This window comes from Papio anubis, chromosome 18, assembly GCF_008728515.1.
Source record: "Papio anubis isolate 15944 chromosome 18, Panubis1.0, whole genome shotgun sequence".
Lineage (NCBI taxonomy): Eukaryota > Metazoa > Chordata > Mammalia > Primates > Cercopithecidae > Papio > Papio anubis.
This window is the reverse complement of record NC_044993.1, coordinates 56,274,885-56,301,371: the sequence shown is the minus strand read 5'-3', so window position 1 is coordinate 56,301,371 and position 26,487 is coordinate 56,274,885. Positions and strand designations below refer to the sequence as shown.

The 26,487-nt window shown below is 40.0% G+C and overlaps 1 protein-coding gene across 5 annotated transcripts in view; it reads right to left on the bottom strand.

Annotated features, from left to right (window-relative positions):
• The window catches only part of SMG1 (SMG1 nonsense mediated mRNA decay associated PI3K related kinase), a 115,563-nt gene that overhangs the window by 28,762 nt on the left and 60,314 nt on the right, over positions 1–26,487 (bottom strand). For all 5 annotated transcript variants that reach the window (XM_003916602.4, XM_009196080.3, XM_021931790.2 and 2 more), the window contains 18 exons: positions 24,336–24,478; positions 23,987–24,188; positions 20,992–21,101; positions 19,869–20,016; positions 19,340–19,499; positions 18,191–18,311; positions 14,456–14,704; positions 13,348–13,632; positions 12,081–12,225; positions 11,834–11,972; positions 10,017–10,247; positions 9,730–9,907; positions 8,995–9,156; positions 7,573–7,790; positions 7,210–7,364; positions 5,202–5,424; positions 2,119–2,365; positions 1,482–1,711 (listed from right to left, as the gene is read on the bottom strand). In XM_003916602.4, coding sequence (XP_003916651.3) covers positions 1,482–1,711; positions 2,119–2,365; positions 5,202–5,424; positions 7,210–7,364; positions 7,573–7,790; positions 8,995–9,156; positions 9,730–9,907; positions 10,017–10,247; positions 11,834–11,972; positions 12,081–12,225; positions 13,348–13,632; positions 14,456–14,704; positions 18,191–18,311; positions 19,340–19,499; positions 19,869–20,016; positions 20,992–21,101; positions 23,987–24,188; positions 24,336–24,478 — 3,346 coding nt within the window. The remainder of the gene's footprint in view (positions 1–1,481; positions 1,712–2,118; positions 2,366–5,201; positions 5,425–7,209; positions 7,365–7,572; positions 7,791–8,994; positions 9,157–9,729; positions 9,908–10,016; positions 10,248–11,833; positions 11,973–12,080; positions 12,226–13,347; positions 13,633–14,455; positions 14,705–18,190; positions 18,312–19,339; positions 19,500–19,868; positions 20,017–20,991; positions 21,102–23,986; positions 24,189–24,335; positions 24,479–26,487) is intronic.

The following is a 26,487-nucleotide window of genomic DNA, read 5'->3' as shown; positions in this document are numbered from 1 at the left end:
CATGTATTAATACAAAATAGCTAATTCTTCTGGACTATGGATCTTTCTTATACACCTTTTAATTAGGCCCATTCACTTTATTGAAAAATCAGTCTACTGTTTAATTTTCTTAAGGTTCAATTCAAAACTAAACACTCAAGTTACTTTCTTCTTTATAATACAGAATTCAGTTTTACAATTTAGTTCATAATTTATGCACATACTTCATTCTTCACACGACTTAATCAGTAATATAAAATTAACAGAAATTCAAAAACACATTACATGAGAATTTAGATAGCCCTTTTCTAATTACTATTTCGAAATTATCCTTCAATAACAATTCTGAAGTCTCCTGTGCCTAGGTTTAAAACTTGACTCCTTTCAAACTCTTGCTCTTTTCCCCTACCTACCCTAATCAGAAGCATTTTCTTTAGCTAGATGTGGGATCCTGAAGATAAGACTGTATAAAATTTATCTCAGTATCCTAAGAGCTTAGTACTGTTCCTGGCATATATTAAGCACTCAGATACATGGCTAAAATATATTCTAAATTAAACTCCTAGTCTAAATCAAAGCATAAAATTCACAGATACAAAATAGGATGCCATGGTGATTAATTTCAAATTTAAAATTGCTTATTTACAAATATAAAAGAACTGGGTTTTAAAGCAATTGTTTACAAATTTAATTTAAAAGAATGTAAATCCAATAAAAACATTAAGCTGTAAATTATCAAGTTACTGAGTGATGAACAACCACACATTCCCCTTCTCCAAATCTGTCTCAAGTTAAGATAAACCCAATGCCATCATTTTTGCCTCTTATATAACTATTTTTGGCTGGGTGTGGTGGCTCATCCCTATAATCCCTGCACTTAAGGAGGCTGAGGTGGAAGGAATACTTGAGCCCAGGAGTTCAAGGCGGCAATGAGCTATGATCATACCACTGCACTCTAGCCTGGACAACAAAGTAAGACCCTGTTCCTTTAAAAAACAAAACAAAACAAAAAAGCAAACAATTTTATTTTTATAAAAGGTACCTCAAGGCCAGAGGCGGTGGCTCATGCCTGTAATCCCAGCATTTTGGGAGGCCGAGGCAGGTGAATCACTTGAGGCCAGGAGTTCAAGACCAACCTGGACAACATGGCAAAATTCCATCTCTACTAAAAATAACAAAAATTACCCAGTTGTGGTTGTGCACCCCCCATAGTTCCAGCTACTTGGGAGCCTGTGGCAGGAGAATTGCTTGAACCTGGGAGGCACAGGTTGCAGTGACCCAAAACCACACCACTGCACTCCAGCCTGGGCGACAGAGCAAGACTGTGTCTCAAAAAAAAAAAAAAAAAAAAAAAAAAAACCTCAAAAATACTTTCCTAGGGACCTCAAGTCTTTTCCTTCTTTAACCGCTTATAAATATGCAAAAATGGTCTAGTAAGCCTAGAAGCATTTCACACAATAACAGAGAATAGACTAATACACTGTGTTGATGATTTAATCAACCTTTTGTGCTTGTAAGGCAGCTTCCCGTTGTTGCCATCGTTTGTAAAGACCAAATAAGGGTGTGGCTCCATCTACCCACTGGATTAGTCCTGATCTTGTTCCTAGTGGTGTTACAGAATAGTGTCGAGCATGGAACCGGGGTGTTTCTTGGCGATTAATTGTAGCAAACATGGTATTCACAATAGATAGGAACTGCATTATTCTCTCATCCAGATGTAAATCCTCCAGTCCTATGAAAACAAAATTAAAATAGCTAGAATAGGTGATTAAACAAGGTTGGGAGCATACCACTCCTCTTTTTCAACTAGCAATGGCAGTCAAAAACTGACAGTCCATGAGGCATGCTGAGAGCATTAAATAATTCTATTTTGGGACAAGATACTGGCAGTAGATGTTAGCATTATTAGCTGTACCTCACTTGTCCTGCTTGTACAAGTTCATACACAAAGTGGGGGTGGAAAATCTTTCTGCACAGCATCCAACCACTACCCTTCAAAAGCACATAAGACATAGGGCACTGCAGGCTAATAATAACATACAGAAATTCGCCTGAAATAATCTCCTACCATATACACCCACACAAAGCATTAGTAAAACTAATACTCTTCTGAAAAATGGAGTAAGTCTTAAATCCTACCTTTGAAAAGATAAGGATAGCTCTTCCCATCTGATCCAAGAAAGAGAAGTTTCTTTGGCTTAGTTTTAGTCGGTAAGATTGTGATGGTTCCGCCCACACTATGGATTGTGACAGTGTCTCTGGCTGAGACTTCCCCAGGAAGAGCAATTTCAGTGTTAGTCATGGCAGCCAACCATGGACTGATTTCTTCAAGGCGCAAGATGTAACTTGCACGTTTCTGTGCTCTCTGTTGCAAACTTAGCATTATCTATACTCATAAGATGGGAGAAACAAATTTACATTAGATTAGAACACTTATTTTCTTCCACATTCAATCTGGCATAAAAGTAAATTTTCGGCCAGGGGTGGCAGCTCATGCCTGTAATCCCAGAACTCTGGGAGGCTGAGATAGGCAGATCACTTGAATTCAGGGGTTCAAGATCAGCCTGGGCAACATGGCAAAACCCCATCTCTACAAAGAATACAAAAATTAGTCAGGCACAGTGGCTCATGCCTGTAGTCCCAGATACTTGGGAAGCTAGGGCAGGAGAAGAGGATCATTGAGCCCAGGAGACAGAGGTTGCAGAGACCCAAGATTACGCCACTGCGCTCGAGCCTGAGTGACAGAGGCAGAACCTATCTCAAAAACAACAACAAAAGTAAATTTTAAAAACCATACAACTATCTGTTGTTGTAATTTCTATATTTAACTCAGTGCTGGGATCTGGGCAATCCTGGATGGGTTAACACCAGTGGCTGATGTGTACTACAGGATTCTTACTTTGTTAAGACTCTTTCTTTTCCTCTGTCCAAACAAGCAGTGAAATCACAGGAAATAGAGGGAAAACGCTGCTGTGGTCATCACCCAATTTGGGGCTTTTAGCAAACTATTAATAATTCCCCAATGTTGAGCTATGTATGCACAACACCAAAACAATCCAGTCCTTGCAATAGGTACAGCTAGCAGTCAGCTGTCAGTTAGACAAACCTTTAAAAAGTCATCTGCAAAGTTATTAACATTAAATTACAAGAAAAAATGAGGCTCAATCTACTCTTATCAAACTGGAGGAGAGGAAATCTGGTGGATTTCTAAGAAACTTAACAAAACTGAAGAAAAAGACAAGTAAGAACATTTTTAAAAGAGAAGTAACCATTTAGGTCTGACCATTTGAGGTTTGCAGAAAAGCCCCATAATACTTTCTAATAATCACAGGGAATGAACTGTATGTACAGGTGTGTTGTTACATGCAGCGAACTCAATAATATGCACCCAAATTAAAAAATTCTGGACTCTGCTTCCATGTGAAAAAATGTAAAGCAATCTTTAGCAAGCTCTGTTCATAAAAAGAAAAAAACCAATTGGAAACACCCCAAGTGCTCAATGACAAAAGAATAAACTGTGGTATTTTCACATAACAGAACATTGTTTAGCTACACAAACACACACAAAAAAATCATTGAATTATTTTAAAACTTAATAGCGATCCAATATGGTAGTAAAAAATGTAGACATGTACATACAATATGATCTCATTCGTAGAAGTTCAAAAATGGGCAGAAACTAAACAATGTCATTTAGAAATGCATCTATAAACAAAAACTATTTTTTAAAAAGTAGATAGGGATTAATTAAAACTCAGAAAACTGGTTGTGGGTGGGGAGATATAATTAGGGAGAGAAGTAGGACTTCTATAAAGTTTAATTTCTTTAGATAATTCCTTTTTTTTTAGCTGTACTTTATCTAAAAGAGAGACACAGGTATTCTTAATTTTTAAAATTATTCTTTAAAATGTATAAAATCATTTAAAATTTTTCTGTGATTATAGACACATACACACACACACACACACACACACACACGTGCAAGCACACACAGGGTTTTACAGGGTTTCCTCCTATATCCTCTTCTGATTTTCTAACTTGATTTACTGAAAGAGAAACAAAGAAACAAGAAACTGGTCTTAGAACACAAGGAAACACAGGCCAGGAGTGGTGGCTCACACCTGTAATCCCAGCAATTTGGGAGGCCAAAGAGGGTGGACCACTCGAGACTAGCCTAGCCAACATGGTGAAACTCCATCTCTACCAAAAGTATAAAAATTAGCCAAACGTGGTACTGCATGCCTGTAATCCCAGCTACACGGGAGGCTAAGGCAGGAGAATCACTTAAACTCGGGAGGCAGAGGTTGCAGGGAGCCAAGATTGTGCCACTGCACTCCAGCCTGGGCAACAGAGTGAGACTCCATCTCAAAAAAACAAACAACACCCCCCCACCCACCTACACACACACAAGGAAACTCGAGTTTTGGCAAGAACACATAATAAACTTCATCCTTCATGTTAGTTTTCTTTCCTGTACTTCTAGTTATTTGCTCTGAATTTAGCACCTTGCATTTGCTAAAGTTGGCTGTACTTTTTGTTTCCACATGTATCTTTTAATAGCTTTCTCATTGCTCAAGTTCAGTAAGGAAATCAGTTAGGAGCAATAAAGGTAAGACACAGAGAAAAGAGGGAGGGAGAAGGAAAAGCTGCAGCTACAAAGTAATAAGCTCCCCCAACTAATGGTGTTATTTGCTAGAAAAGATAAAGACCTAAGAGAATACAGAATTAAGAAAACCAAAACATAAAAGATAAGGATTCTCAAATATGTTCCATGCAGCATATGTGGAACTGATTCCAGAACAACTACTTATAAAAATTTATGTTGTTATAAGTGACTATTTTGTCTATTAGAAATACTGAATGCTCTTCTCATGAAAAACTACATAGGCACAGGGTTAAATTTCTTATCTTTTATGAGGCAAATAAAGCAGGCAACCAATATTTAGCTCAGGGTCACAGGCCCTTCCTTGGCTAATTTCTTCATCTGTTGTTCACTGGTGTGAGCCTTCCACACATGAAAGATTGGGCACCTTTGCCATCCATCCCCCTTTGCCCACTGATTTCCAAATTCTTAAACAGAAACACTTATTTGGCCACAGGCTGCCTTCTACAGGCTTATAAAATCTCTTACATTCCAAGTAAGGTGTCCACTTATTTAAATTTCATATCTCATGGCAACTGTGATGTGCCATTTCAGTAGCATGCTTGGGATTACTCTCTACCTCTTTAAATGGAATCCAGCTGCTCCCAGGCTTTGCAGGGTTCGACGGTGTCTTCAGTTTTTCCAGGGCATTTTCAATGGCATCACCATAGTTATCCTGAAACCATTTTTCATGAGGTGTTTCTGCAGGAGCCGCTGTGATACTCCTCACGTGCTCCAAAGCAAATACGATGGGCTTCATCAAAGCTGTGTGCTTCTCCCTCATGATTGCAATTTTCTCTTCTCTGACCAAGAAGACATTTTTATTCAAAAACTTAAATGTGTACATTAAAGTTTTACACAAACATGGAACAATTTAAATATATCAACTGTTAAGTAAACAGTACCAAGGAATAAGTCTAAATAGAGCAATAACATATTCACAAAGTAAATTACTAACAAAGAATCTTTTTTTTCTGTCGCCAGGCTGGAATGGAGTGGTGCAATCTTGGCTCACTACAACCTCCACCTCCTGGGTTCAAGCAATTCCTCTGCCTCAGCCTCCTGAGTAGCTGGGACTACACACGCGTGTGCCACCACGCCCAGCTTATTTTTCGTATTTTAGTAGAGACGGGGTTTCACCATGTTGGCCAGGATGGTCTAGATCTCCTGACCTTGTGATCCGCCTGCCTTGGCCTCCCAAAGTGCCAGAATTACAGGCATGAGTCACCGTGCCCGACCAATAACTGTTTTTTTGTTTTTTTAAAAAATGCAGCTCACAAAAGAGGCAGCTCCTCTTTTCAACGAATTAAATGATGCAGGGAAAATGCAATATCAACATGCAAAAGAATGAAGCAGTAACTCAAAATGGATCAAAGACCTAAACGTAAAACCTAAAACTACAAAACTCTTAGAAAACATAAGGGAAAGGTTTCATGACACCAGATTTGGCAATGATTCCTTGGATATGGCACCAAAAGAACAGACAAATTAAATTGAGCTACACCAAAATTAAAACTTTTGTAAATCAAAAAATGCTATACACTATGGAGAGAATGAAAAGACAACCCACAGAATGGCCGCAAATATTTGCAAACCATGGATCTGATAAGGGCTAGTTAGTAGCCAGAATACATAGAGAACTCCTACAATTCAACAATAAAAAAAAAAAAAAGACCCAATTAAAAAATGGGCAAAGGATTTGTAATGACATTTCTCCAAAGATATGCAAATGGCCAATAAACACATGAAAGGATGCTAAACATCACTAGTCATTAGGAAAATGCAAATCAAAACCACAATGAGATACCACTTCGCATCCATCACTACAGCTATTGTCAAAAAAAAGAAAAGAAAAGAAGTATTGTCAAAAAAAGAAAAGAAAAGAAGCCCTCATGCATGGCTAGGAGGACTGTAAAATGATGCAGCCACTGTGGAAAAGTGTGTTGGCTCCTCAGTAAGTTAGAAGTAGAACTGCCATACAATTCAGCAAATCCACTGGATCATCCACAAAATATACACGAAATTCACATAAAATAATAGAAAGCGGGGACTCAGATACTTGTACACCAATGTTCATAGCAGCATTGCTCACAGAGCTAAAATGGAGAAGCAACCCAGCTGTCCATAAACACAAGGATGGACAAAATGTGGTGTATCCATACAATATTATCCAGCCATAAAAAAAAAAAATGAAATTCTATCACATGTTACAACATAATAAACCTTCAGGCCATTATTCTAAGTATAAAAAGCCAAACACGAAAGGATGGATACTGTATGTTTCTACTTCTATGAAGTAGCTAAAATAGGCAAATTCATAGAGATGGCAAGTAGAATAGAGGTGGCCAGGAACTGAGGTGAGGGGGAAATGAAGAGATAATCTTTAATGACTACAGAGCTTCTTGTTTAAGATAATGAATAAATTCTGGAAACAGACCGTGGTGATGGTTGTACAATATTGTGAATGTATTTAATGCCACTGAATTGTACACTTAAAAATGATTAAAATAGTAAATTTTATGTTATACTTTGACACATTAAAAAAAGAGGCGGCTTCACCATCTCAGGACAAGTGTATGGAAACATACTTGCGTAAGGTGTTGTTGTTCTGGACTCTCTTGACCTCATCTTCAAGCTGCTGAATTCGTCTCAGGACATACATGTGTTGTTGCAGCAGAACTCCCAGCCAGAGCTCATCCCAGAGCACAGTGACCCTGCGCAGTTCAGCCACGAGCATCTGAACCTGCATACACGGCACACCCAAACAGTTCATCTACAAGCCTACCCACAGCACAGCTCTTCAAACACTGGACTTCGTAAGTTAAGTGTGTACAATTTGTGCTCATTATACAATTAGAGAACCCTGACTAGTGATTGTCAATACAGATTGGCAAAAGCAACTTTGATTATTCTATAAAAAATTATTCTACAACATGTGAGTTTCTTTGTACCTGTAACACCATGGTTGGATTTGCAGAGGACAGCTTATCTACAATTTTGCTATAACAATCCTGCATCATGGCTTGGTCTTCATTTAATCCACTTTTAGGTTCATCCTTATTGCTATCCTGAGATGCAGGAGGACTTCCTCCCTCACATTCAGAAACCAGCAATTCTTCTCCTTGAATATTGCCAAGTAAAGTTGGAATTGCAGTGGAAAATTTATTTCCTGTAATGAAATAGGAGAACAAGGAATACTTTGAACATTTCTCCCATGTGCATATGCTGAGTTAGGGAAAACACTCATAATCTATTTGACTCAAGAGCACTCACTGAACTGATTTGCCTTCCATGCATTGAATTGATTAAAGATTGTGGATATTCTGCCTTTTTATAGGTTGAGCTTTCATACTTATTAATACTACAAGCTAATGGAAGATACAAAGGAGAAAGATAGTAAGTGTTTAACAAATAATGTATTCTTCAAGCCAGAGTTCAAAACTTGGTATAATCCTTTCTTTTTTTTTTTTTCCTTTGGAAACAGGGTCTAGCTCTGTTGCTGAGGTTGGAGTACACTGGCACAATCTCGGCTCACTGCAACCTGTCTCCTGGGTTCAAGTGATTCTTGTGTCTCAGCCTCCCGAATAGCTGGGACTACAGGTGTGTGCTACCACACCCAGCTAATTTTTTGTATTTTTTCATAGAAACAGGGTTTCACCATGTTGTCCAGGCTGGTCTGGTCTCAAACTCCTGGCCTCAAGTGATCCACCCTCCTCAGCCTCCCAAAGTGCTGGTATTACAGGTGTGAGCCACCGCACCTGGCCAAAAGTTCGGTACAATTCTTATCTACCAGTAACAGCTCAGTGAGCCTGGCAGAGTTACTCTATTTCTCCACGTCTTGGTGGATTACTGTCAAGGCTACAGGTAATGTGTAAAGCACACGTCCTGGTGTCAGATACATAGTAGTTACTCCTCAATAAATGCTAATTATTACTATTAAAAAACCTACAGCCAGGCGCAGTGGCTCATGTCTGTAATCCCACCACTTTGGGAGGCCGAGGTAAGTGGATCACCAGGTCAGGAGTTCAAGACCAGCCTGGCCAAGATGGTGAAACCCCTACTCTACTAAAAGTACAAAAATTAGCTGGGCGTGGTGGCACATGCACGTAATCCCAATTACTCGGGAAGCTGAGGCAGAGAACTGCTTAAACCTGGGAGGCAGAGATTGCAGTGAGCTGAGATGGCACCACTACACTCCAGCCTGGGCAACAGAGTGAGACTCCATCTCAAAAAAGAAAAAAGAAAAAAGAAAAAAAAAAAAAGCCTACAAACTCTAACGACTCTGGAACATAAGGCTTAAAAACTTTGACCTAACTAAAATTACTGGCACAATAACTTATACTTAAAAGTAGCAATATTTGAATATTCCATACCTGAAGCCTGGGATTCACTACTAAGCGATATGGTACCCACTATTGCAGGATACAATATGAGATGTGGGGAATCTTGAGCCACGCGGCAGAGAAGGTTACAAATACTTTGGCGCACATACACTTCAGGGTGGTTTAAGCGTGAGAAAAGTTGCGGAATAATTCCTTCAGGATGAGAAGACAGAAAGATGCTTTAAAGTTATTTAAAACTATGAAGAAACTATCAGCATCGTAGATCAAACAGAGAAAACCTGATGTGTGTCAGCATTAGTACAAATTTTAAGAGTTCAGATTTCTCCCTGTGATAATAAAGAACCACACACAATCAACCAGTTCTTGATTTGCAAGTCTGGTTAAGGTTGGTTTAGATACAGGGCTGTAATCAAAGTCCAGGGAAACTCAGAAACGTTGTGGAGAAATTATCTTCTGTGAATGCCTACAAACAAGGCAGACACAGACAATTTTTACAGAGGGTATATAAAACCTTTTGAAAATTATTCACCATCCTCTCCAAAATTCATTTTGTACATAAAAAGCTCCTGGCTTTCAGCTTCCCATTTCTTGGAAAGGTGGGAGGTAAAGTCCTAGTGATGTAACAAGTAGTGTAGGGTGTCCTAGGAACTTAATCTGGCTGTTCTTTTACACATTCAAATAATAAACATAAGGAAACCACTTTTTAAAATCTTATATATCCTAATGAGAAACTATTTTTCCAGAAACATTTTATGCAGGTGTCACCTCTCCACGGTGCAGTGGGTGTTGTCTCCAAGCCGTGCTCCAGATACTGCCGAAGCTCACCAGCGTGCTTCACGAGCAACCGCAGAAGGCGCAATGTGGCCATGACGATCACATCATCAGTGCTCTGTTCCGCTCTGTGACTTAAATGCAGCCTGGGGTCGTCTTCATCTAAAGGAATCTAAGAGTGAAAGATGAGGGGAATAAATAAGAAAATAACTCAGAACACTATTTTTGTTTAGTAAGAAAAAGTTTCCAAATTAATTTTCTTAGAACACTGTGCTACATACTTGACCAGCGTTGAGTTTAAGGAAAGTAAAGTATGCACTGCAAGAGAGTTTGTACAGGCTGAATATTCTATCTACAACTTTCCTCCACACTTTAATAACTCCTTCAGTTGCACTTTCATCAAGTTCTGAAAGCCATGGGCAGCTTGATATCAACTGACGCCAGATAACATCAACCATGTCATCTTCTTCATTATCTTCACTCTCTGTTATCTGAAGGGTTATATCTTCATCCTGAAAAGAAATTGTGCACAAAATGCTATTTTAAATACAAACTGAAAAGGGAAAAAGGTATGCAATTTGACTATCATAAAAACATTCTTCTCATATATAAAAATATCCCAAATTTAGTGTTATATAAACTAAGTCAGTGTCAGTATGCTTCTCTTTATGATACATTTACTAATATGAAGCCAGTGAAGAAGAATACAAGCATTTAGCAAAGATTAGACTTTTCTGGGGTTTCGTTGTACTTTAAATGCTTCCAAGTTACAATACAGTATTCTGCCTGCAGAAATTTTTTTTTCCTTGTGACAAAGTCTCACTCTGTCATCCAGGCTGGAGTGCAATGGCACGATCACAGCTCACTGCAACCTCTCTGCCTCCCAGCCTCCCAGGTTCAAGCGATTCTCATGCCTCAGCCTCCTGAGTAGCTGGGATTACAGGCGCCCACTACCACACCCTGCTGCTTTTTCGTGTTTTTAGTAGAGACAGGGTTTTACCATGTTGGCCAGGCTGGTCTCAAACTCCTGACCTCAGGTGATCTGCCTGCCTCAGCCTCTCAAAGTGCTGGAATTACAGGTGTGAGTCACCGCGCCCAGCCTATGCCTGCAAAAACTTAAGCACAATCTGCTCAAAAGTTTGAAGCTGAATGTACACAGAATACATATAATAAACCTCATTCTCTTCAGAGTACTGTGCACGTACCAGACACCAGCTTAGGCAGAGACTTAAGATACGCTGCTGTTTACAGCAAGAACTGATCGATATAGCTTAGCTTGGCAAATAAAATCCATGCCTTTGAGGACTGCAACTAAATAACATAGATTGGCATTCTAAAATTGACGGAACTCTGAAGGGATAGAGTGTGAATTCTAAGATCATCTAGTCCATTTTCAACACTGGCTGCACGTTAGCATCACTTAGTAAGTTTAAACGCACACACACACACATGCACACACATGTCTCATTCAGAATAAATGGGGGTAAGTTTCAGTGCACTGGCATATTTTAAAAGCTCATAACCAAGGGTTAAGAACTACAATTTCTGATGAGTAAGTTAAAAACAAATTTAATTTACCTAAAATGAACTTCACTTATTAATTTTTTCTTTTGAGACAGTCTCACTCTGTCACCCAGGCTGGAGTGCAGTGGTGCGATCTCACTGCAACCTTCAAATGGTTCTCCTGCCTCAGCCTCCCGAGTAGCTGGGATTACAGGCATGCACCACCACACCCTGCTAATTTTTGTATTTTCAGTAGAGATGAGGTTTTGCCATGGCTGGCTGGTCTCAAACTCCTGACCTCAAGTGATCCAACCACCTCGGCCTCCCAAAGTGCTGGGATTACAGGTGTGAGCCACCATGCCAGACCAACTTCACCTACTTTTAACAGGACGCTAAGGAAATGCCTTATTTTCTCAAAAGAAGTATATTCTTCTTAGAAAAATATAACTCATTTTCATCTTAAAACGCAGAAGTTTTTGTTTACAACAACAATTGGTAAGCCCCATTCAATATTTTATCAAATATATATGATCAGTTTTCTCAAAATCAATGATTTGGAGTAGCAGTCTTGCCCCAAGCACCATGTTTTCCTTGCCTGAATCCCCGCTGGCCGACATACAGCCTGTCCAAGAATACCATATATTCTCTCTTTCTCTTCCTCAGTTATAGTGTCTGGAAGCAGATTCTGAACTTCAGATTTCTCTCTAGGCAACAGACGAACACCTTCTCCCTGACTATAAAAATGAACAAGTCATCAGTATTTTAGCTACCAAAACTTTACCATATCAGCAGACATTTAAATATCTATTTATGCAATGCATAAACTACACATTTAAACATACCTGGCATTGTCAACCACCTTTCTGCCCCACCTATAAGCCCAGCTGGCCAACGCTGCCCAAGATTTGGCTACTTCAGGTGCCTGTACTGAAGATAGGTGATACAACTGTCCCAAAATGAAGTCAGGTTCTCCAACTCCAATATGCACTGCCATAATGGACAAAAAAAATAATTATAATAAAAGAACTCAACAACATTACATTCATAAATTCCTAATGACACTCCCATTAGCATTTTAGGTTTTCATCTGCAAACAATCAAAAGTTCCATAATATTACTGTACATAACTTGATAAGGCACAAATATGAATTCTGTTGTCTAAAAGGTTGGTATGTTGAAATGAATTCATTAGCTTCCCAAGTAAGATTATATTATCTCCTGTGGAAGACATCAATGTCTTTCATGACACTGAACACTGTAAACAGTCAGGTGTCAACTGTGCTGTAGAACGTCTTGCATTATGAATCTGACTGGCTATTTCCTCATGATCAGATTCACTTTAATCATTCTGGCAAAAATAATAAATAGGTGATGAGTATACCGTTTCATTCATACAGACTCATGAGGTAAACATCTTTATTCCCTTGTTAGAGGTGAAGACACTGCCTGCTATAGTGCATTTGCCAAGATGAAGATTTATAATGATGACAAGACAAATCCTTTAAGAATATCAAGACCCTATCAAAATTATTAACACCAATGTAAGTAACTAAACTCTCAGACTTCAGAACAACAAAATTAAGGTATACTCTCATGTTTCAGCAACGAAAATCATCTCCCAAATTTTCTCTCAAATTTTAAAAACAGGGGAATGGTGCCTTCCACAACAGGCACTCAAACATGGAAAGAATCAACTACCCTATCTGCAAGGTATCTTTCTGTTACTAGCACTAGCATGAAAATGGGAAACTGGAATCTTTCTATAGTTTCTGTGTTCCACCAATCAATACGAACACAGGTAACTATTTTAAATCTTTGTTGCTCCTTCTATTGTGAGGTGAAATTTTTTGATACGAGGGGCAGGATTTTATTGTCAGCAAAAACATCTAAGTCCATAAAAGCAAATAGCCTGGGGGCAGAGTTCAGTGACTTCCAAAATGGCATTCGATCCTAAATATGTTTTAGTTATTTCCCAACAATAAAATAAACTCAATTTCCACAGATATATTTTTTATGGAAAAGTATAGCCAGCATAACATTATAAACTTTAAAACAGAAAAAAAAATAGCTTCTAAAATTAATATTCTAAAGCTAACAAAGAAACGCTACCTGTAGATTCACTCTCGATCCGAGGATACTCTTCTTCCATCGTATTAACAGATGGCAGTTCTATTAAAGTGAGTATGTTTTTAGACAAAGTAGAAAGACCTGTGAAGTTCTGTTGGTGCTGAGCTCTGTAAACCTGTTTCAGCTGTCCTGAAATCTCTTTCCATTCTGCCTGGATCCATTTAGCCAGTGTCAGAATTGACTTAGCAACTGCATATTCAGCTTTCCCAGACTTGCAGAAAGATATGGCACAAGAACTCAACATTTCCATTGCATGCGTTGACTGGCCTACAGAAAACCACAAAGTCAGAACTTAGAAACTTTAAAAGCAAATGATGGAGGGAGGCACTTGGGTTAGAAAACAAACAAAAATGCAAATGACTGACATTATTTCAGTGTAAAATAATCAACTTAAAAAAATAGAGACAGGACCTCACCATGTTGCCCAGGATGGTTTTAAACTCCCGGGCTCAAGCAATCCTATTGCCTCAGCCTCCCAAAGTGCTGAGACTACAGACATGAGCCACTATGCCCAGCCAAAATACTAAACTTTTTTTTTCTTTTGAGACAGGGTTTTGCTCTGTCACCAAGGCTGAAGTGCAGTAGCACAATCAGGGCTCACCGTAGCCTCAACTTCCCAGGCTCAAGCAATTTTCCTACCTCAGCCCCTCAAGGAGTTAGAACTACAGGCATATTCCACCACACCCCACTAATTTCTTTGAATTTCAGTATAGCTGAGGTTTCACTCTGTTGCCCAGGCTGGTGTCACACTCCTAGGCTCAAACAATCCTCCCATCTTGGCCTCCCAAAGTGCTCGGATTGTAGGCATGAGCACCTGGCCCAAAATAGTAAAGTTAAAAAAACATGTAAAATCAGTGATCAGTGATCTCTGCAAGTATTTCTTACTGTAATACATTGCAACAAAATTCTTTTAAAACCATAGAATTATAAAGGTAAGTCAGTAACAAGCAACTTATTATTCAGGATGCAAATATTCTTCAACAGATGGAAATGATCAACTTTCCTATTACTACCTTATAACATACACAGTAACATTCATATACATGATTTTTATTATACTCATGTATTAACCATAATTAATTTTACTAACCTGCTGTATACAGCAATTTTGTTTTCTCAATATCAAGTTCAGGCCCCCATTTTTCATCCACTTGACCTTGGGTTGATAGTTTTTTAAAATGTTGGACTAAATCTTGTGCAGTGGTGGTCTTTCCCAGCTGAACTTCACTGCACTGTGCCAGCAGTCTTGTTGCAAGGGACACATTCCCTCGTTTTCTAGCAAATTTTGCTGCTGTTAGACCTAACTCCATAAGATGGCTTCTAATTGGGACTGTTTGTTCTGAGGAGAAGAAAACGTTTTATTAGACCCCGAATTGTCTAAACCAGACTGCATGGAAACATGGCCAAAAAATTATTCCCCAACTACCCCTCTTCCATACCACCTCCGGAAACAAAGATAACTCATCCTCAAATCCCTAGCAGCTAGCATAGTGCTTGAGATACAATGAACAGGTTTTGCTAAATTAAATGTGTACAATGAAATCAAGTCAAGTCATTCATTTCAAGAAATTTCTTTTTCGTTTCTGAATCTTTGGCAAAAAGCCTGGGCCAACAGGTAGGGAAGGCAAGGAAGCAGGGAAGGCTAAACCATCCCCACGCACTTCTTCTGTAAGTACCTTCTGCCCTACAACCGTTCTCTTGGTTTTTTTCCTACCTTGCTGAAGAATCCTCAGTCTCTCTCTTCCATCACTCATCTATTAAAACACTGGTGCTCCCTGGACTCAGTTCTAGGCTCTCTACTCTTCCCACTGCACACTCTCCCTGGACATCATCATCTTTTCCTGTGTCTTCAATTACCACAGAAACGCTGACAACCGTTCAATCTTCACCCAGACCTGACATCTGAATCCCACCTGCCAACTGGTCACCTACACTCTATTTATTTCAAGTGGGCTTCCACTAATGTCAGTCATGCCAAATGGAGTTCATTTTCCACCACCCTCCAAACCTTTTACTCCCTTTTTCCATTTTCCCCTTCTCAAGGAAGGGCACAGGATCAGCCGGCTGCCTGTGAAAGTACTTGGCCACCATCACAGACTTTACTTTCAACCCTCATAGCCCATTTGCTTTTTCCTTCCCCTACTGCCACCCTAGTTACCCTCTTTAGCAGAGACTTCACCCTAACTTAGGTCCCTTTGCCCCCATTCTTATACTCTTCTAGTCCATTTTCCAACTTGCAACTGAAGTGACATTACACAAAGGGTAAATCTGAACATTTAACTTCCCTGCTTATAAGCCTCTGATGACTTCTCACTGCCATTCTGACAATTCCAAACTCTGGAATTTGGCTTGTTACTGATGCCTTCCTGCATTCATTTCCAATCCCAAACTCATCCAGTGCTCCATCTCTTCCTCCTCTCTCTTAGGTGAACTGAGTCATCTAAGAATCATTATTTTCTCTGGCCTGCACACATGTTTTTTCTAACCAAGTCAGCCTGCCTTCTTCCTCATCTTTATCTTCCTTAACTCTCGGCTTAAATGTAACTTCCCCACAAGTCTTTTTCTGATTCCTAGGATTAAATCAGGTGCACTCCTTATTTGCTATTCCTTGTTGTGGGTTTGTTTTTTGAGACAGGGTGTCACTCTGTCACCCAGGCTGGAGTGTAGTGGCATGATCATAGCTTGCTGTAGCCTTCATTTCCCAGGCTCATGCAATCCGCCCCACCTCAGCCTCCTAAGCAGCTGGGACTACAGGCACATGCCACCATACCCGGGTGAATTTTTTTTTTAAGATGGAGTCTCGCTCTGTCGCCCAGGCTGGAGTGCAGTGGCACGATCTTGGCTCACTGCAAGATCCGCCTCCCAGGTTCACGCCATTCTCCTGCCTCAGCCTCCTGAGTAGCTGGGACTACAGGTGCCAGCCCCATGCCTGGCAAATTTTTTGGTATTTTTAGTAGAGATGGGGTTTCACTGTGTTACCCAGGATGGTCTCGATCTCCTGACCTCATGATCCAACCGCCTTGGCCTCTCAAAAGTGCTGGGATTACAGGCATGAGCCACCGCACCTGGCCCACAGCCAGGTGCTTTTTAAAACTCTTCTATTAGAGACAGGGTCTCGCTATGTCGGGTCGCCATGTTTGATGTCCGTTTTCCCTGCCAGAATCTACAATCTCCTTGATCACCATTATATCCCAATGTACAGCATAGTACCTGGTACAAAGCACATTTGATCAATACTTGCTGAATAAACAAATAAAAATGAAGAGGAATGGAGTTCTTTCTCTGAATATAACTGATGGTTACTGACTTTTCTTCTCAATTTAAAAACTTATGTGATATAAAAAAAGGACTGGCTGGGCACGGTGGCTTATGCCTGTAATCCCAGCTACTCAGGAGGCTGAGGCTTGAGAATCACTTGAACCTGGGAGGCGGAGGTCGCAGTGAGCCAAGATGGTGCCACTGCACTCCAGCCTGGGCAACAGAGTCAGACTGTCTCAAAAAAAAAAAAAAGGACTGGAAAGGAGATGAGGGTACTTGTGAAGCCATACTATACGACACACTCTGTTCTAGGACTCTTATATACCTTGTCTCACCTCTTCATCTCATATAATCCTTACAAGTATCTCAAAAGTGGGGTAATCCCCATGTAATTGAAAAGGAAAGCAGTTCCGAAGTTCAGTGATTTGCCCTAAGGTTCCTCAATTTGCAAACATCAGGCCAACAATCCAACCCCAGGTATGTTTGGCAGTGAAGGACCAGTTGAGTCACAGCTGCAAGGAACCACCCTGCAGTAGAAGTCCCTATCTTGGCCGTTAGCTTATGTTGACATTTAACATTCAAATTTACTCAGTAACACCAACTATCACGTTTTCCACTAAAACTCCACAGCATTCTGGCAACTTCTCTATTTTAGAGCAATAAAGTAAATTGTTAGCATCCCTTTGACATATAAATATTTACACAAATAGCAATTCTCTAGCCATTCATTTGGAGTATTTAAAACCCAACATTCACAGTACATTTTATGTGACAAAGAACTTATGTTCAGAATACAAAAATAAGTCTTATGTCTTCGTTAAAAGTGGGTGAAGAATTTGAACAAACATTTGAAAACTAAAATACACGGTAGCCACTATGCAAATGAAAATACACTCAACATCATTAATCATCAAGAAAATGTAAATAACACTATGAGATAATAATCACTACATATGCACCACAGTGATTAAAATTTTTTCAAGTTAAGCCACGTGACGCAACAAGGCGTATTCACTCAAGAGAAACATAAATATACGTCCACTCAAAAGACTTGCACATGAATGTTGAGAGCAGGTTTATACTTAATAGCCCAATGTGAAAAAACCCCAAAATCTATCAAAGGATGAAGGGAGAAATAAACTGTGGTATATATATATAAAAGAATACTACTCAATAATAAAAAGGATTGTATTCCTGATACATGCAATATGGGTGAACCTTAAAAATATCATGCCAAAGAGAAGCCAAACACAAGAGAACATGTTATGATTTCACATACATGAAACTTTAGTAAAGACAAGTCTAATTTATAGTGACAGAAAGCAAATCAGTAACTGCTGACAGGGCAAATGAAGAGATGACCACAAGGGAACCTTCTAGGGTAAGACGGTGTTCTGTATCTTGATCGTATTGGTGGTCACACAAGTGAAGACATGTTAGAACTCATCAAACCATACACTTAGAATGTGTAACATATACCTCCATAAAGCAAAAATAAAAAAAAAAAAACACACACACACACCCCTTTAATTTTCTCTTAAAAAAAAAAAAAAAAAAAACCACTTACCTTTAATTTTCTCCAGCAACCGATTCTGGTACATAGTATACCTTAACGCCTGCATCCATGGCCTTACATCATGCTGTTTACATGAACGTAAAGCTTCACTGAAGAGTGGAATAAGACAGTCCTGAGAGAAAAACCAAAATTACTTAACATAAAACAGGCTCTTCATATGTCTGCAGATACATAGCAAGTCTTAAGTCCAAGACTGCAATATAGTTTGGCTACTTCAGACTGATTACAGTAGGTTTGTTTTTTTTTTTTTTTTTTTTAGACGGAGTCTCGCTCTGTCGCCCAGGCTGGAGTGCAGTGGCCGGATCTCAGCTCACTGCAAGCTCCGCCTCCCGGGTTCACGCCATTCTCCGGCCTCAGCCTCCCGAGTAGCTGGGACTACAGGCGCCCGCCACCTCGCCCGGCTAGTTTTTTGTATTTCTTAATAGAGACAGGGTTTCACCGTGTTAGCCAGGGTGGTCTCGATCTCCTGACCTTGTGATCCGCCCGTCTCGGCCTCCCAAAGTGCTCGGATTACAGGCTTGAGCCACCGCGCCCGGCCATTACACTATACCCTTACATCATTTATCTTCTACTTATAAGAGGCAAGCACACAGTAAGAGAAAGCCTTTTGTTTTGAAGGGAAACCTTCTTCAGAATATGAAGTCTAATTTATCAATAAAGCACATTACAAAAAAAAAAAAAAAAATCACAGCACATTTACTATAAAGCAGACTGCTAAATTGCAGAAAAACATTACAACTAATGCTTTATAATGAGGTTCTCAAAGATCATCATTTGTTCGGAAGCCCCCATCTCTGGTTGAACTTTACCCCATCTGGGATGAGTAGAGATCTTTGTTTGCAGCAAATCTAAAATTTACGTAATCCGCCTAAAGGAACCGTCTTTACATACACCACCTCCCACCCCAAAAATAGAAAAACAAAATTGAGCAATTTGCCATCCTTGAGATTATCTCAGGTTCTTCCATCTGCCCCAAGTACTTCCCAAATGAAAGACTGCCTGAAAACAGCATGTTAGACTCTGGATTTACTAGCTTGTCCAACCACAAATCCTGTATCAAAAAACTCAAAAAATAAGGTCTTTGTTCTACAGTAATGGCCATTAATAGTCATAAGAATGTGCTTGTAAAAATATACCGACCTCTGTTGAAAGTCTGTTAGAAACTGTGTTCTCCAAAGCAGATGAGCAATACAGCTGCAAGGTACTTAGAACTGGCAAAGACTGTGAAACTGTTAAAGTAGAAAGTCTCAGAGGTCCAATAGAGATGCGGGATGTTTGTTTCAAATACTTTACCACATTTCTGAAACAAAATATTTACTGTTGATTAATGAAAATTACAATTCATAACCACTCAAAAAATAAAGCAATTGATAACATGCTATCAAACTGATATCCAAAGTTAGGGGGAAGTAAGAGGAGCAGCCTGCTCTATAATAAGATGGTATTAGCAAGTCATTTGCTTTTGGGGACTTTTACATTTTATTTCATTTCAACCTCAGTTTATGTTGGCAAGCAGCATTCATGTATCATATGACTTCTACAACTAAAATGAAGCTATTAGCACTAGTATTTAGTAATTTAGTAACTCTCCTTCCAGCCCTCTTCACCCAATGTATGTTTATCACATGATATACACAATGTACATTTACCTCTATAAGAGTAAACTTACTCAGTTATAGACTGCCACTTCTGATCTTGTTCTATCGGGTTTAAAGCAGTTGCCAAACAAACAGAACTTCTTAACAATTGAACCTCAATGGATTTCTGAAGTTCCCTTGGATCTGGACTTAACATGTTAGGAAGCAGTTTTTTCATGTCTACAGAAGTTAAATAAAATGTCATTAAGTTAATGTGCTTTTATTATAAATTTTGATTTATATTTGGCATTATTAAAAAATAATCACCAATGAATAGCTCCTTTAATATTTAAGGCAGTTAAACACTATAAGCATTACTGAGAACTATATAAAAATCACTACTTCATATAAAATTACCGTACCTCAGACACCTAAAAAGCAGTTGCCTTCAAAGGCTCAAAAATCAGTAAGTCGAGGCCAGGCTTGGTGGCTCACGCCTGTAATCCCAGCACTTTGGGAGGCCAAGGTGGGTGGATCACAAGGTCAGGAGTTCAAGACCAGCCTGGCCAAGATGGTGAAACCCCGTCTCTACTAAAAATACAAAAAATTATCTGGGCACAGAGGCAGGCACCTGTAATCCCAGCTACTTAGGAGGCTGAGGCAGGAGAATCGCTTGAACTTGGAGGGCAGAGGTTGCAGTGAGCCGAGATCGCGCCACTGCACTCCAGCCTGGGTGACAGAGTGAGCCTCTGTCTCAAAAAAAAAGAAAATTGGTAAGTCAATCTACTATTTAAGGGGACAAATCTAGACCTGCATTAGCAAATCTTGCTCAATCCAGAATATTCATTAAACGTTTTAATAACATTTTATAAAGTGTTCCATTTGTGATACAGAACCTAATTAATGAGCCACATCAAGATGAAAGCCAAGAAAAATATTTAGCTGAAACACTACTTTGTCCTTTGTCAAACAAAACAGCTAGATAAATCTCAAAGTATTAAGGTGGCCATTTTTTTTATTTGACTTAATTTTAACTGCTTTTCATTTCCCAAATCAAACATAAATAGGGCAGCCCTAAATTTGTTGCTTCACTTGGGATTCTGCCCCCCCAAAAAATGTAAAATAACTTCCAGATTTTCCAGTAAAATAATACTAAGCCAAACATTCTGAGCAACTTGTCCATTAAAATAATTTTAAAACTATTTTCTCAAATACCTATTTTTTCTTTTGATCCTCCAGCAAGTAGATTGATATTTTCTCCTGGTAACAATTCTAATTGCTCGGTACATTCAACAAATTTTCCAGACTCAAAGCTGCTTAATGATCTGTAATTTAAAAATCGTTAGCTTGTATTCGCAGCCGTGGAACCATTAAAAAAAAACAAAAACAAAAACAGAACAAATTCTAGGAAGACAGCAAAGTACAGAGCATTTTTCTGACAAAATTCCTTCCACGAGGATGCCACTATTTTGGTTTTTATGTTGAAGATGTGACTACCATTTAATTAGTACTCAAACTGGAGTGGCAAACCAGAAAGTCACAGCTACAAGCTTTCAGTGGAGTTGACTCACCCCTGTGTCTCCTTCCTATTTTCGTGTGTTGCACCCTGTTCTCCTCAGAGCCTAACACACTGACAGTAGACCTCTGCAGGACAACTTTGACACCCAGTTCTCTCCAAGCTGCCGGTGAGCTCCCTGTGCAGCCTCACTCCTCACCTACAGCATGAGCCCTTGCAGCTCTCCCAGCATCACAGTCTTGTATCTCAGTCCTGGCTTCTATCACTGCTGGCATCACTCTATCTCTCCCTTTCTCACCTACTTCTCTTTTTTTCAAAGAATTCTTCTCTTTCATCTGCTTATATGAAAAATAATGACACCTCTGAAATTCTTTCCTGTAGTCCTGCAGCATCAACGCCAGGAAGACAGGCCTCATCCTCCCAGCTCTGTGTTGTTCCTTTCAGATCCCTCACCCTGTCCCCATTTTCATGACAGGGGCTCTCCACCCAGGAGGAAGACACTGTTTCTCACTCTCTCTCTTTTCCATCTTTGCCTGTCCCTCTCACTGTGTCACTTTCCTTGTAACTCAGCCTGAGGCCAGTGCTGGAAAGGCACATCAGCTGACTTATCCTGTGCCTGATTCTACCTAGATCAGTACAACCACCGGCTTCTCGGGGAGCCTTGAGTACTGGGCATGATGAACTGATGCCAACACATTAATCATTTCTGCCATTAAAAGGTCCTAAAGTCCTCTGCAGTGGCAGGTTCCCCAAGTCCCCACTATGCTCTACAATGCCCTATGCTTTCAGCTAATGACTGAGTCCTCAGAAAAACAAACAAACAAACAAAAAACACAGGCTTTAATTTCCTCTACCCCTACCCCCAATCCACCATATACTGCCCAAATTCTGTCTACTCTAACTTTGATTGCTTTCCTTGAGGCACAGAAAAGGTGAGGTCCAGTTAATCTATCAGTTCTTTCTCCCGTTTCTTCAACCTCTGCTTTCCAGTGGCTCCTTCCCCTTGACCAAAAGAACATAATCTCTCCAATATTTAAAATAAACATCTAATATTTCCCTCCAGCAACAGCTTCCTATCCTCGACTTAAAGAAAAACTCACTGACCAAATAACTTACCTCAAGCTTTTCATTTTCAAATGTCTCTACCACTCAATACTATTCAATCTAGCTTCTTCTGTCTCTCTACAAAACTCCTTTTCCTCATAATCCCTAGAGCATCTGACAAGCCTGACTACTCCCATCTAGATGTCCTATATCTAGGACACTTCCCTCCTCAATGTACCTGTGTTTTTTTGAATGGCTTCCTCTGCTATCCTTTCACAAAAATGCTAAACTAGGATTCTGATCCAGGCCTTCCTTCATCTTCACTCACTATTCTCCAGAGGCTTCTCTCTGGTTTGGTGGCTTACAAAGGCTCTAGAGTATAGAGACTAAAAAGGAAAAAGGGCCTTTTCTGTGTGCTAATGATCTGCAAATCTCTCGAGCTTAGACTTTCTCCTTAGTTCCAAATCCAATTCTTAATAGCTTACCCAAAAATCTCATCTGCACATTTCTTTAGAAATCTTAAAACATGGCTTGTTCTCTGTGTGCTCCTACTCCAGTTAATAGCATTGTTTCTTTTCCCTCTACCACTGCCCTCACAAATTAATGGTCTCCATGCTTCCACATTTGCCCCCCACCTCCAGTCTTTTCACCATAGCAGAATGAACCACCAAGTCAGATCCCAACACATCTCTGTTCAAATCCCACCTGAAATTGTCAGTCTTACTAGAATAACAGCCAAAGTTCTTTTCTCAGTTCTCAACTATTTCTCTGCCCTTGTATCCCACTGTTCAAGGCGCTCCTAACCACATAGGCCTCCCAGCTATTTCCAGAACACTCCAAGCCCATCGTTCTCACATTAGGTCTGGGCCCAAAGGGCATCCTGATGGGCATGACTTGACCTTGTGTCTTCCCTCCCAAGGTCAGCTTTACCTAACTTCTTTCCTTATGGCATAGAAAAGGTGAGTGAGGTCCAATTAGTCCTTCTATCAATATTCTTTATCTAATCTTTGCTTTAAAAAGTTGGAATTTGTGTCTGTTTTATGTGCTGCCTGGGTCACAGTACATGCTCAACGAAGCAATTACACATTAACCCATTTAGCAGTAGAAGGCAAGGGTATCAGACAAAGTCTAATGACCTTTATCTTCCCAGCCAAGTGTCTGCAACAGAGTGAGTGCTCAGTTTTGAATTACAGAATTCATAAAAGCACAGAGGAATGAGAGGAAAGTTTAATTTACAGATGTTCACAAACTCTGTCCTTATTAGAATAAATGTTTTTGATCTATTCAGACCTCATTTAGAAACAAAGCTATCAAATGTGATTCTTTCTAAAGCAGTATAAATTTTTCTTTATATTCACTCTGGCATAATCTTTGTATAATGTATACATTTGCATAATTGTATTAAGGTTTTAGAATGACAGGTTCTGAGAATTAATACCAAATGACTATCTCAGCAGTCTGTTTTCCCATTATACAAATACCTTCCTCACCTCTGACGTCAGTTCCCTGTTGTCACTTTCATAATGGCAATAAGTTAGAAATATAACCATTTTGTATTACTACATATGATCAATTTTAATATTTTTTTGCCATATGAAAAAATCATAGTTTTTGGAAACTCGTTTTATAATTGGAAAAAGAAAGCCTTACTTTATATAGTTGAAGTCAGCTTTCAGGTTGAGGGAAGTGCTACTGGTACTCTTTTTCAAGTCATGGATAGCGTTCTGCCATTCCTGCACAGCAGCCCAATCGGCAATTGAGATGTAGCACTCACATGCTTTATTTCCTAAATAATTTATAACCTCAGGGGAAGAGTCAGTCGGTTTGGACAGCACAGTTTTTCTGGATTCACCTGAAAGTATGTTACAAAATACGAGAGAGATTCAGATCAATTAGAAATATTTCAAAGAGCACAGAAACCCAAAAACATAAAGTAAGATCATCAGTACAAAATATATTCCTATAACTTTTGCTTTATTTAAAAATACTGAACACTCACCATTCAGAGAATGTTTCGGGCTGGCACTGTTACGCCCAGCATTGGCTAAGGTGAGCACCGATTTGTCAAAGCTGGAAATGCAGCAATCAACACCTGTCATAGCACACAGGTGTTCCTGGTACTCCACAGAGGCCTTTTCAAACCTGAAAAGCAAATTGAAGCAGTCTTATTTATTTACTTACTTTTTTGTTGTTTGTTTTTTTTTTTTTTTTTTTGAGACAGAGTTTTGCTCTTCTTGCCCAGGCTGGAGTGCAACGGCACTATCTCAGCTCACTGCAACCTCTGCCTCCCGGGTACAAGCGATTCTCCTGCCTCAGCCTCCTGAGTAGCTGGGATTACAGGCACTCACCATCACGCCCAGTTAATTTTTTTGTATTTTTAGTAGAGACACGGTTTCACCATGTTGGCCAGGTTGGTCTTGAACTCCCGACCTCAGGTGATCCACCCGCCTCGGCCTCCCAAAATGCTGGGATTACAGGCGTAAGTCACCACGCCTGGCCTTTACTTACTTACTTATTTTTTGAGACAGAATCTTACTGTCACCCAGGCTGGAGGGCAGTGGCATGATCATGGCTCGCTGTAGCCTTGCCCTCCCAGGCTCATGCAATCCTCCAACCTCAGCCTCCCAAGTAGCTGGGAATATAGGTGCCCACCACCACACCCAGCTAAAATAAGGTTTTGCTATGTTGGCCAGGGTGGTCTCAAACTCCTGGGCTCAAGCGATCCATTCACCTCAGTCTCCCCAAGTACCGGGAGTTCAGGCATGAGCCATCGCACCCAGCCCCAAAGGAGTCTTTTTTTTTTTTTTTTGAGACAGAGTCTCGCTTAGTCACCCAGGCTGGAGTGCAGTGGCGCGATCTCGGCTCACTGCAAGCTCCGCCTCCCGGGTTCACGCCATTCTCCTGCCTCAGCCTCCCGAGTAGCTGGGACTACAGGCGCCCGCCGCCTCGCCCGGCTAATTTTTTTTGCATTTTTTTAGTAGAGACGGGGTTTCACCATGTTAGCCAGGATGGTCTCGATCTCCTGACCTCGTGATCCGCCCGCCTCGGCCTCCCAAAGTGCTGGGATTACAGGCGTGAGCCACCGCGCCCGGCCAAGGAGTCTTATTTTAAACACACATCTCGTTTCCGCCCTATGCCTCAAAAATGGTGCAAGAATAAATTGAGCTAAAACAGTGAGTTGACTATGGTGGGGGGAGGTTTGATGTCCTCCTTACAACTATGAAAGTAAATTTAAAATTCGTTAAATTTTTTTTTAAAAAATGTAAGACAGTATAAAAGAACTAGTGGAAAATATTGATAAGTAACTGATGTCAGTGTGTGGAAAGGCTTTGCAGAAGGATAAAATGCAAGAAAAGATGCACAAGTAACAGATCTAGATGCATAATGCTGAAACACAACATTAAACATTAAAAACAAATTATAAATCAAGAAATTGGATAGCATCAACAATCTCAGTATTTAATAAAATTTCACAGATTAACACAAGAAAAATTGAGAGGCCATGAAGACATGATCCATGTTTTAAAAGAATCACAAAAGGTCACTATATGGGGCAACTTCTACTATTAGTCATTAATAAATATAGAAATGTAAACTACAAGGCCGGGCGCGGTGGCTCAAGCCTGTAATCCCAGCACTTTGGGAGGCCGAGACGGGTGGATCACGAGGTCAGGAGATCGAGACCATCCTGGCTAACACGGTGAAACCCCGTCTCTACTAAGAAATACAAAAAACTAGCCGGGCGAGGTGGCGGGCGCCTGTAGTCCCAGCTACTCGGGAGGCTGAGGCCGGAGAATGGCGTGAACCCGGGAGGCGGAGCTTGCAGTGAGCTGAGATCCGGCCACTGCACTCCAGCCTGGGCGACAGAGCAAGACTCCGTCTCAAAAAAAAAAAAAAAAAAAAAGAAATGTAAACTACAATAACTATTTTCACTGATGGTGGTGGCAGCATTCTTCCTTCTCAGTGACTGTCAGTATCCACAAAGGTGACGGGAAGGGGGTACTCTATTATTAAGGGTATAAACTGCAGCCATCTTTTCTGTAGAGTAACTTAGCAATAGAATATATCATAAGACTTATGGTTTGGCAGTCTTTCTTCTAGTAAATCAGTTTGTGTGGATTCCAAGAAAGTAATCAGAAATATAAGCAAAG